Source organism: Palaemon carinicauda, chromosome 10 (genome assembly GCF_036898095.1).
Source record: "Palaemon carinicauda isolate YSFRI2023 chromosome 10, ASM3689809v2, whole genome shotgun sequence".
In the NCBI taxonomy this organism is placed as follows: Eukaryota; Metazoa; Arthropoda; class Malacostraca; order Decapoda; family Palaemonidae; genus Palaemon; species Palaemon carinicauda.
This window is the reverse complement of record NC_090734.1, coordinates 152,799,485-152,812,448: the sequence shown is the minus strand read 5'-3', so window position 1 is coordinate 152,812,448 and position 12,964 is coordinate 152,799,485. Positions and strand designations below refer to the sequence as shown.

General features: G+C 43.1%; 1 protein-coding gene across 6 annotated transcripts in view; it reads left to right on the top strand.

Moving 5' to 3' along the window:
• fab1 (fab1 kinase) overlaps positions 1-12,407 on the top strand; it is a 248,905-nt gene extending 236,498 nt beyond the window's left edge. For all 6 annotated transcript variants that reach the window (XM_068382042.1, XM_068382041.1, XM_068382038.1 and 3 more), the window contains one exon: positions 8,773-12,407. In XM_068382042.1, coding sequence (XP_068238143.1) covers positions 8,773-8,972 — 200 coding nt within the window. In that variant the 3' untranslated portion in view covers positions 8,973-12,407. The remainder of the gene's footprint in view (positions 1-8,772) is intronic.
• Positions 12,408-12,964: the final 557 nt, after the last annotated feature.

The window sequence follows — 12,964 nt, the reverse complement described above, 5'->3', positions numbered from 1 at the left end:
GGTACCCAGATGATCTGCTGCTGCTGACGGAGGTTCAGAGAGAATTAACTCCCTTACACGACCTTCTACATCAGCCACGTGAGATCTACCACAGGGCTGTTGCATCCCTACGACTTCATGCCTGGAGGTTATTCAGCATTTCCTCACTCAGAGGGTTTTTGCAACCAGTGGCGAAATGGATGTCTAAATACCTTAGGAGGTCCTCTATCGCTGTCTATCAGGCAAAGTGGGCAATCTCTTGTAGTTGGTGTTATAGAAGGGACCTCTATCCACTAGGAGGCACTATACCCCTGATTGCCAAGATTTTTTTATATCTCTGAGAGGAAAAACTGCTCAGTCTTAGCGGTGAAAGGCTATCGCTGTCTATCAGGCAAAGTGGGCAATCTCTTGTAGTTGGTATTATAGAAGGGACCTCTATCGCTGTCTATCAGGCAAAGTGGGCAATCTCTTGTAGTTGGTGTTATAGAAGGGACCTCTATCCACTAGGAAGCACTATACCCCTGATTGCCAAGATTTTGTTATATCTCTGAGAGGAAAAACTGCTCAGTCTTAGCGGTGAAAGGCTATCGCTTGGCCCTAAGCCAGATCTTTAGACTGAAAGGGATTCATATTTTCTCTTCAGCAGAATTATCCATGCTCATGTGGAGCTTTGAGTTATCTTGCTCCCAGCCGGAAGCGAGACTCCTCCTTGGAACGTGATGAAAGTCCTACCTTGCCTGAAAGGAACTCCTTATAGACCGTTCAGTTGAACGTCAGATTGTTACGACCCTTAAGACAGTTTTCCTCCTCGCTCTGGCCTCTGCGAGGGTCAGCGAGTTCCATGGTCATTACTATGTCATTGTACATTCAAGTGGATGGGGGCAAGTTACTATCGGCTTCGTTCCTAAATTTATTGCTAAGACGAGCTTTAGTTTCAGGCCTTTCCAGAATTCGAGTCTACTGAAGGTAACAAATGATACAGATCAATTGTTCTTGTAAGGACAATAAGACACTATCTCAATCGTACCTGAAGAACTAGCCCACACAGCAAGCAGCCGCTTGTCAGTATGAGCAGGGTCAAGAGGAAGATTACTAAAAACACTTTGTTCCAACACGAATACTTACCTCAAACTACTTTCTTAGGAGTTACCTGTAATCTCCTCTCTACCTACCAGAGTTTTGTGTAGTATACCCTAAACCCGTTTACTATGGAGGGCTAACCCGGGAGTAAGAGAACGTGCCCCGAGGGTAGCCTTTGCGCTAGGTCGAGGTCCGCTTGGGTCGTGTGCGCCAGTAAGTTCTCTGGTCGCGACATGATACCACGTCGCTCTCGTCTCTCTCGACCCTTTGTGTCCGCCTCGTGTGTCCCGCGTGTTTACCGCGAGGTAACTTTGTGCTTATCCCTTGTGTTCCTGTGTGTTCACTACCCTTCCTTGTGCTTCCCAAGTGTATCCCTTTGATTCCCTGCGTTTCTGTGTCTTGTGGTTGTGCGCTATGGAGCAAATCCGCCGTTGTCCTGGGCCTAGAGCCGGAAAATCGTGTGGAGCGTTCCTCTCCAAACCTGAAGTGGATCCTCACTCCCTTTGCTCTTCCTGTAGGGGCAAGATGTGCTCTCCTTCGGATACGTGCTTTGAGTGTGTTGGTTGGAGTGAGATTCAGTGGGTGCGATACGGCACGAAGAAAAAGAAGTCGTCGAAACGTTCGCCCAGAAAATCTAGCGTCTTCGCCGCTACCGTCGCCCAGTGGACGGTCCGACGGGGCTTCTGTCTCGCCTTCCCCTACCCAGAGTAGGGGACGAGGTAAGTCCGTTGCGGGGAAAGAGCCGGGTGTTCTTCCCCAGAAGTCTAGTGTGTGTGAAGTGGGAGTTGCGGGGCCTTCTCGGGCTAGTGGGGAGCTTGGTAGTGCTGTGTCGGGGGGTTCTGGAGACTCGGCCCTTGTGCTTGGGGGGCACGTTTCCTCCGATGATCCCTTATGGTGTAGTAATGTTGTTCCTGTTTCTTCGCCCCCTTCGTGGGCCTGTGTTTCAGGTTCTTCGGCAGGCGGCGACACCCAGGGTAAGTTAGACTCCACGGTAAGTGATTCCTTCGGGTGGAATATCCCTAAAACGCCAGGTAGGTCCCCTATGCGGATGGAAGAGGGCCTGGATACCTGGTTCCCTAGTGCTGGGCGTCTACCCTCGTTCCCAGCTCCTCTGACGACGGTCCCAGAAACCTTCCTGCAACCCTCTACCTCGGGTACGCAACGAGTCGCGAAGCCGTCCGCGGCCCCCGCTTCTGCCCACCGTGCGGGTGGTACAGTGTCGTCTGGCTCTCCGGATGGTGGGGCGTCATTCTCTTCAGAAGAGGAAGCCAGGAGACATCGGCGCCGGAGGGAGCGGTCCAGGAGCAGGCGTTCCCGCTCAAGATCCCGTTCGAGGTTCAGCAGGAGACGGTCCCGCTCTCCACGGAGGAAACACAGGAGGAGTAGGTCCCCCGATGGTGATTGGGTATTCGTTCCCCGTAAGTCAGAGTTACAGTGTTCCCCAGACCGGCAATCCAGGGATTTCTCACCATGGAGACCATCCTCCAGACGTAGATATGACCCTCGCAGGGAGAAATGCGAGAAGGCCTCTTCAGGCAGGCGTAAGGCCGCGAAACTTCCGGTTCACCCCGCCCAGCGGGGGGAACCGTGCTTCCTTACGGGCAGCCTGGCCGAATCAGCCCAGCTGGTGCGACCCTCGGACTTTAAGGAACGGTTCCCGCCGTCGGGTCAGCCCACGGGATCCGCGTCCTCGTCCCCCAGAGAGCATGATCGGACGGTAGTCCTCGCCGGCTCGGCGATGCCAGTTCTAACCCCCATACCTGGTACAGAGGTTTCCGTTGGGGAAGACCAGTACCTCCGCAGGGGAGTGCCTGTTGTGCCAGTACCAAGGCGCCCGGTGGGAATGCCTGGTGACCCGGCTCCTTGGGATCAGGTCGAGGGTTCTGCCGACGGTAGGGAAGGTTCCCCGACCGAGGACTCAGCCTATCGGAAAGTTATAAGCCTGATCCGGAGGCATCACAGAATTGAAGAGCCAGTTGCTACCGATGAGGACTACTGGAGGTCCAGCCTTAGTCCAGACAGAGTTCAAAATGGACACTCCGAAGTCGGTCCTGCTGTCCTTGAGGGAGAAAGACTACATGATGACAATAGACCTCAAGGACGCTTACTTCCAAATTCCGGTCCATCCCTCAAGTCGGAAGTTTCTCCGGGTGAAATGGGGTACCCAGATCCTGCAATTCAAGACCCTTTGCTTCGGATTGCCGACAGCTCCCCAGGTATTCACGAGAGTCTTCACGACAGTCTCGGTGTGGGCTCACGAGCGAGGCATTCGCCTCATCCGGTACCTGGATGACTGGTTGCTTCTTTCCTCCTCGAAGGACGTTTTGAAGGAGCAATGTATAAAGCTTCTCCAGTTTTGCAAGGGTTCTGGGTATCATGATCAACCCAGAAAAATCGAACCTATCTCCCTCCACCAGAATGACCTATTTGGGGATGACACTGGATTCCCTACTAGTGAAAGCTTTCCCGTCGGAGGAGAGGATAAGCAATCTGATGAAGATCCTTCGTCCGTTCCTGTCGGGGCAACCCAGGAGGGCGAAGGACTGGCAAAGACTAATAGGTCATCTGGTGTCGTTGGAAAAACTGGTTCCCCAGGGGAGACTCAGACTCAGAGCCGTCCAATGGAACCTGAAGAACCTCTGGAACCAACTGGACTCGCCCCAGAAATTAATCCCAGTCCTACCAAACACAATACCCTCCCTGGAATGGTGGCATTGCCGGTCGAACTCGCTCAAGGGGAGGGCCTTCGCGACCGACCCTCCCGAGTTACTTCTATTCATAGACGCCTCCAACCAGGGATGGGGAGCCCATCTCCTCAACGGGACGGCGAGAGGAACCTGGATGGACGGGGAGAAGGACCTACACATCAATGTCCTAGAGTTGAAGGCAGTCCAGAAAGCTTGCCTGCACTTCGTCGATCTACTAAGGGGAAACACTGTGGCGTTGATGTGCGACAACGCCACAGTAGTAGCGTACATAAAGAAGCAAGGAGGCTTGAAATCAAGGGAGTTGTGCGATCTCGCCCTAGAGATCCTAGATTGGGCAGAAGCGAACCAGGTTGTGTTAGTGGCAAGGTTCATCCCCGGGAAAAAGAACGTTCTAGCCGACGGTCTCAGCAGGATGGGTCAGATAGTAGGGACAGAATGGTCCCTCCTTCCAGAAGTAGCCAAGCTCATCATTCAGCGTTGGGGTTCCCCGGTGATGGACCTCTTTGCAACCAAGCTGAACGCGCAACTTCCCGTGTATTGTTCTCCTGTCCCAGACCCAAGGGCAGCCTTGGAGGATGCCTTTCAGCACAAGTGGGACAACCTAGACGTGTACGTTTTTCCCCCCTTCACGTTGATCAGGCAAGTACTCAACAGGGTAAGGGCTGCCCGAAACTTAAGGATGACTTTGGTAGCGCCCTGGTGGCCGGAGAGAGTGGTTCGCAAACCTAAAAGACCTGGTGAGCCATCCTCCGTGGCCACTCCCCGACAGGTCAGATCTTCTACAACAGCCGCTCTTTCTCAGGTTCCACGACAACCCACAGTCTCTACGCCTTCACGCCTGGAGACTATCGAGCGACTCCTGAAGAAGGAAGGATATTCAGCAGGAACAGCTAAGAGGATGTCGCGATACCTGAGAAGGTCGTCGGCAGCGGTCTACCAAGCGAAGTGGGCCTCTTTCACGAAGTGGTGCGCTTCGAAGCGCATAAAGCCCCTCAAAGCCTCGGTCCCAGACATAGCAGACTTTCTAGTATATCTCAGGGACGAGATAGGGATGTCAATCCCAGCTATAAAAGGAGTACGAGCAGCCTTGGGTCAAGTCTTCCTTCTGAAGGGCATCGACCTGGGTTCCTCTAGACACATCTCTATGCTTGAAAGGAGTTTTGAACAGTCCTGCCCCCCGCAAGCGGTTAGGGTGCCTCAGTGGGACTTAGCCAGGGTCCTGAAGATGTTAAGTAGCCCCCCCTTCGAACCAATGAAGGATATTGTAGACAGGGATCTCACTCTCAAGACAGTCTTTTTGTTGGCCTTGGCTTCTGCGAAAAGGGTAGGGGAGATCCATGGGCTGTCTTATGACGTCTCTCATTCGAAGGGGTGGAAAGAGATCTCTTTCAAGTTCGTTCCTTCATTTGTGGCGAAAACCCAGAACCCAGCAGTCTGGGACCCAAAATTCAAAGGAGTTTCTCTCTGCCAGCTATTCCTAAGACTGGGAATCCTGAGGATTTGAGGTTATGCCCTGTCCGTGCCATTAGAAAATACCTTGAAAGGACTGCACATCTCCGGCCAGGCATCAAGAGCCTTTTCGTCTCCACAGGTGTTACTAAGAAACAGGTATCGAAGAATACCATTTCCTTCTGGTTGAGACAAGTTATTGCCAGGGCCTACAAGGAGGAGGGACTGGCCTTGCCAGGCACTCCCAAACCCCATGACATCAGAGGTCTGAGCACTTCCTTAGCCTTTGAGAAAAACATGGCAGTGGGTCAGATCCTTCGTGCGGGCACCTGGTCGAACCAGTCAACCTTTACTGCCCATTACCTCAAGGACTACTCAAGAAGGTCCTTAGACGGGTTCTCCATTGGAACAGTCATCTCCGGGCTCCAAGTGATTTAACGGTAAAGCCCCAGGCTCAATCGTGGATAGCAAAACCAGGAGACACAGGTTCGTTCCCTTTCACCCTAATCCCCGTTTCCTATCCCTATCGGAGATAACCACTCTTGTAACCATTGAAGAACACGTCTCTGCAACTGCATTACTGGACTCAGCATCAGAAGAATTTTTTCAAAGGGTGAGTACTTGGACACTAACGTGAGCTCTGTGTAGTTACCCTATCGTCCGTTTTCCCAGTGTGTGTTTGTTTTAAAACCTAATTCATATCTAGGCCTCTTGGCATCCGCTTGCTGGTTCTGAAGGTCAGGAAGGCACTCCCACCTCCTAAAGTGTAAGTCTCCTAAGAAAGTAGTTCGAGGTAAGTATTCGTGTTGGAACAAAACAAAAATTTTAAGTAATTTTTATTTTTCCTAACATACTTACTGAGAACTACTTTCGGGTAATGGCCCTCCCTACCTTCCTCGAGTGCCTCTCTGCCCTTGCAAGGACTTTTTGCAACATCCGAGGAACTTACTGGCGCACACGACCCAAGCGGACCTCGACCTAGCGCAAAGGCTACCCTCGGGGCACGTTCTCTTACTCCCGGGTTAGCCCTCCATAGAAAACGGGTTTAGGGTATACTACACAAAACTCTGGTCGGTAGAGAGATTACAGGTAACTCCTAAGAAAGTAGTTCTCGGTAAGTATGTTAGGAAAAATAAAAATTACTTAAAATTTTTTATATTTCCCCCTAGATTAGTCAGGTCATTGACTGCGATCTCAATCCTTCCCTCATCTGCAGGTAAGACAACCCAGAGCTCATGACATCGGGCATTGGCACGTCCCTAGCCTTTAAAAGCAAGTTGTGTTGCGGATGTTGCACACAGTTTTGTGGAAGCGTCAGATGACGTTCACCACGTGTCGCAAGTCTTGCACACAGTTTTGTGGAAGCATCAGATGACGTTCACCACATGTCGCAAGTCTTGCAAGCGGTCATGTGGAAGCGTCAGACGACCTTCACCACCCTGCACTTGCAAGGTGTGATACACAGGTCCCTAGACTCACTCTAGGCACTGTGGTGGCCACTCAACAAGTGGCCTACCTTCCTTAGCTCCTTAATGGACAATTAGCAGTTGATATAGGGCAGAAGTTAGTCTTAGTCACAGGTGAATGTAAACAAGTGACTGGCCTTTTCTTTTCATATTCCCATCGCTTGGGGTAAAGTATCCAAGGTCCTGCTAGCTGGCTCCCACCAACTGCAGGTAAGCCCCATTTGCAAGTTGCTTGAATATTTCTCTTCATGTATGAATATATTCCATTACATCCCCCCAAACTCCTGCCGAAGGGGAGTTGGGTTGCTTAGGTCTCTGTGTGTAATAACAAACCTGTGGTTATACATAAACCTAGATATAGTCACAAAATGGTTCCTCACTCACTCACTGATCATTATTGCATGGGCCGTCCACCTCTGGTATTATCAAACCAACAGGTCACAGGGTGTCAAGATACCCATCCCAAGCTTCTCTAAGCTTTGATGTTACAATCCCAGGGAAATTTTCAGGCAGTTCAATGGACTTCCAACCCACCAATAGGTGTCTCCTACACAAAGTTCATGGGTTACTATGTGTGTTGGAACGAATGCTAAATTTGGAAGTGCACTGATTTGTATTTTCCTAACTATACAAACCTGAAGTGCTATACACATACTTGTCCCACCATCACCTTTCCCCAAAAAGACCTGCATGGAATCAAAACTGGTCGTAGTAGTGAGTGAGTGGCTGGACCAGGCTTCCTCCACTAACTCCTGCTACTGCCGGGAGGTTTGTTGCCACCTTCTTTAAAGTTTCATGGTCAGAATGCCAGCTTGCTCTAAATCTAACTTTTATGTAAAGAAGTTCAGGTTTGTATGAATGTATTTAAGAAAAATGCAAATTATTTCAAAATTTATCATATTAAGGCATTAAGAGTTTTGTCCTATAAAAGAGGAGCATTAGGTGTTGTGACCTGCCTCCTGTTGTGGTGTAATGCTCTCATTATTCAGTATGACTTTAACAGAGAAATTGTTTTGGAAGGAAGTAAACTGAATCTCATCTTTTTTTATTATCTCCACTCTTCTTGTGTTCATTGTTTCACTGCACAGATAACATTCCTACTTTACTATTGCTACTTTATACTGAATAGTTGTAAACTTGTCATAAGGAATTAACACCTTACCCCTTTGTGGCTTACATATTTTACTGAGTGAATATGTAATGAGAAATAGGAGTGAAGGAAGGAGAAGTCTGTCAGCATACGTTGTGAAATATTTGCCGATAATATATCAAGTTTAGTTCCCATTCACCAACTGTAGAAGATGTGCCATCACCAAATACTTGGCGTCCTAAAACATGAATATTTGTATAGCCCACTTAACAAATTTTTATGCTGTTCATATAGGCTCAATAATCATTTATTGTATAAATGGCAATTAAGTAATCTGTCGCTAACTAGATCTTAGTTTTAATCAAACTGTGCTCATGAGTATTTATTTAGTTGAATTAAGAACTGCATTTATTAAATTCTTTTATTTGGGTCAATCCCTATTAAGACAAATGTTAGGTTTTCACTATAACATTACAGTACATTGTTTAAAGTATCCATTTGAGGATGTGAGTGGCTTTAGCATTTTATACCCATGTAAGTATGCAATATTTATATCTTTCCAAAAATTAAATTTAAGCTTACATAAGTTTCTCTTCATAGTTTATATATGACAGATCTATTTAAACAAAATTAGCAATCTTATGAAGTTTTATATTCATTATGCTTTGCTTCTTGTGTATTTTATTTGTTTACCTATTTCCTTTCCGCACGGGGCTATTTTCTGTTGGAGCCCTTGCACTTAGGCTATAGCATCTTGCTTTTCCAACGTGGGTTGCAGCTTAGCTAGTAATAATGATAATAATAATAATACCTGTAATAATAATAATAATAATAATAATAATAATAATATGAACCAATAAGGATTTTACTGATTTTTAACTGTTCACTTTAATTTGATTCATCTTGCATATAGACCTACTGTTGGAAGAGCTTTGTGTGGATACTTTCCCAAGTTTGTTAATGGTTAATAATGGATTTATCGGTTTTCCTTGTCTCCCAGATTATATTCGAACCTTCACCTGGGATAAGAAATTGGAAACGATATTCAAAGGAAGTATGCTGGGAGGTGGTGGAGCTGGTAAATTGCCAACTGTGGTTTCGCCAGAAATTTATCGCACCAGGTTTTGCCATGCTATGGATCGCTACTTTCTTCTAACGCCTGATAGGTGGACAGGCTTGGGTCATGGTATAGATCCGTAAAGCACTGGACACCGTATATACACACAATTTTGCGGCACAAATTATTGTATAAAGGAAAGTATACTACTGTAGATTATTCTATGGGAACAGTTTACTTTGTTTGCAAATTTGACATTGTGATATGAATTTGTTTTGATGATTTAGGTTTGTAGGATAAAATTTGAGGCCAGATTTACATTTGATTACTGATTTGTAAGTCTGTAAAGTTTCAATAATACATTGTTGATTACTGTGATTGATACATACATACATACATACCTACATGTGAGTACAATAGATGAATACATGACTTTATTATTTATTCTTTTTGTAGCATAAATGGAAGAAAGTTTTATGGTATACAATAAGAAGATTGAATTGATTATTAAATTTAATTTGCGTACAAAAATATGGAATAGCTGTTTTGAAATACTCTGGAGGTTACAGGCTGCAATATTGCAAGAGCCTCTGTCTGGCCATAAGAGCCTGGCAATTTTCTATACAGTAATATATTATGGAGACATTTTTAATTTTGTGGTTCTATGTACTAGAGCCAGTACAGACTGAGGTAGATTCATTAAGCTTATGCACAAATTGTTTTGCTGAAAATCATAAATCTAGTTTGTGGTTTCTTTGCAGGACTTAATTTCTCAAATGTTATGGAAATCCAAAATCAAGTTCTGGCTTTGAATTCCTACTTGAGTGAAACCCATGATAAGCTAATGCAGAGACAATTTTGATGAAAAGCAATAAGAAATGCAATTTAATGTTGCCATAAAATTTTGTGGCTTACAACTTCGTAGTCACCTTTACCTTTCACTTTGCTAGCACAGATTTCTGGAATACTGTATCTCTCTTACTAAATTATCAAGTAAATTAATAGATTATACTATATGCTGTATTCTTCAAATGAATTTTTTGTAAATCTATTTGAAATTTATAAGAAGCTTGCAAGTCTTTTATCGGAGGAATGACAAAATGATTCAACAAATAGCCATACTGTATCCTTGCCATACGGAATGTTGCAAAGATGGTACAGTATTGTATGTCATTTAGTTTATTACCCTTTACATATCACAGGGTGCCCTTGCTGAATTGAACAGATCTAATTCAGACATGGCATTGTCTTAGCCGTGACTTGTCGTTCTTGCTATCTTGAAATAGAAAACCTAGAAACCTAATGGATTCCTGTATACATTAACTATTAGTTTCAGATGCAGTACTGACAAGTTTCTGAATTAATAAAGTTCAAAAGCATAAGCTGAGTATATAGGTTACTAAGCTATATTTTCCCTGTTTCTGTCTGGCTTGTTAGTCATAAGAAGCAACCCTAATATTTCCATAACCCTCAAATTAGGTTTTGGGAAAATTAACAGAATAGAAAGTTGGCTATAAAGGTTGAAACATCTTTTTAACAGAAAGAATAATTTTGTAGTTTATTCCGCTAGTATAACATTTATGGAGTTTATGCATCCGTCCCCTTGGGTTGACATCCATCTTTACCATTGTAGAACTCATTTTCCTTCTGGTCATTAAACAAGGAGTGATATACTCCAGGATTATGCATGATGCTTGAGCAAGAAGATTGAACAACTAGTAACCATTCTTTTATTTTAATGAAGTGAATAAATGAAGAGAATTCTTAAACTGTGGACTGAAGCATCCTTATTAGTAGTGTAGTATTTATTCAGATTACAAATTAGTCATTTGTGAAACTTATAAATACATTGTGGTAGCCTTGATTAATTGTTAAGAACATTATGGTATAAGTGGATGAAAGTTTTTTGACACGGAAGAGTGTTCTTCATACAGTATTTTATTCTCATAAAGTATAGGATAGTGACCTTAGATGATCTGTTTTATATGGAGTAGAGTTTTGTGCTGCTGTTTGTATGATATACGTGTATTGGTATGCATGCTTATATTTAGTCAAGTTTTCCATTGTGTGTGTACCATGACCTGAAAGTAGTTTTTAAAATTGTCTCAAGTTTTGATTACTGTATCAATGCTAACCATGCAAGTGGTGTAAATATGAAACTCCATTAGCCTATTGTAATTGTTTTTTAAGATTGTTTATTTATAAAACTTTGTAAAGATTTCTGTATCTTTTCTTACGTAAAAAGTAATGTCAAGAGAAACTGATAAATCCCAAGTACAGTAGTTCTACATGAAGGGGTTGAATTACGTAAATAGTATCATATTGCAATTTAATTAGAATTCTGTTTACTTTAATAGGAATAGGATTCTTTTTAGTGTGAGGGATTGATTTACTGTAATTGAAATCCTGTTTAATCCATAAGTTAGTTTATTACTCTCAAATTTCAAATTTTGTAGTCTAGTCAAAATTGTTTTTATTATTCTATCCCCTTGCTTTAGTTATTTTATAGTATCTCTTGTCATTTTTAATCCAGACAATTTCTTCTCATCCATTGTTTTTTTCTCTTAAATCAATTTGAAGACTTTTTAAGCTCTGATTAATTTTTTTTATTTTGTTCACTTCTGATCAAAAGTGTGACTCCTTTTGTATGTTCCTATGGTACATTACAAAAAAATAATAGAACATAGAAAGGTAACAAATTTGTTTAATGTTGCAGTCTTCAGCCTTTTGCCAAAAATTGTTGGGATTGGTGGCAATCTGATATATGTACAGTAGCGTAGTTTAGTTTTGCATAGATGTGTTTGAATTATTGCTCAGAGGATTTCCTATTTTTCCAAAGAAGTCGTTTGCATTCAACATTTTTTTTTTCACCTTTGAGACAATTTGATGAAATTATTACCTCATGATTTAAGTTGTTCTGAGTGGCCATTTGAACTTTGTGCACTTGAAAAAATAAAGCTGCAGAGGCTATTGTATGATAAAAGATTATGCTTTTGATTTTGACAGTACTTTATGTTTTCTGATTTCCATAGGTTTTAAAGTCTGTATAATTTAGGATTATTTTGACAGGAAAATGAAGGTCCTTATCGATGAAAGATTTAGGAGGAAAGTGAAGACAGTACTTTTCTGTTTAGTATCATATCAGCTGCCTGGTGGAGATACATGATAATTACAGTATCATGATATATAAATGGTAAGTCTTGAAATGTGTCATTATGTCTGTAGGCAGTTTTGACCAGTAATGTTTCCAAAGACTAAAACATTAGATTAACAGGTGAATATTTTTTAATTTGTATTTTGTATTCTTGTATTTAGTCTCATTAACTCATTATGAACTGTTATTAACTTATAGTACCTATCAAAGTAAAGATGAAAAGGAAGTGAATTTAGACATTGAGTTTACCTTTGATTTAAATGGGTATGAACTCTCTTGAATTTATATGTTGAGTAAAATTTTCCCACATGTAATGAAACTCAAATATTTTGCTCTGTGATAGGCAAAACCAAAGTATGTATTTATTTTGTGAAGTACACTTTCCTTGTATTAAGCATCTCTTGACAATATAATGAAATGAATATTACTGTTTTATTTCCTTGTACAATTTTTGGGGGGTTTATTTTTAGTGTGAGTGTTTTCAGGAAAAAAGATGTGCTCAGTGTTTCTTGAGCAGAATGATTTAGTCATTACTACATGATCTTTGTGTAATATCCCTTCAGTTTCCAGATGTATTTGTTTTTTTCCAATATCAAACTTACCCGATGATCATATAGCTGCATCCCTGCTGCCCGACAGAAAAAATCTACGGGCGGAATACGCCAGCGATCGCTATACAGGTGGGGGTGTATATCAACAGCGCCATCTGTCAAGTAGGTACTCAAGTACTCGATGTCAACAAAGAACCAATTTTTCCCTCTGTCGTGCCACAGGCAAGACCTACTAAATACGCCGTCCCTAACTGGATTTGTTTTCACAACGATTTGGTGAAGTACACTATTCCAGTTTTGAGCTTTCGCTATGCAGGGGTTTTATCTTCATTTCAAAACTTGAACTCGTTTTGGATAGATTTAATTATGGTGACGAAGAGAGGATGGACTCTTTCACTTTTAAATGGCCGACCCTTCCCTTAGACGGAAG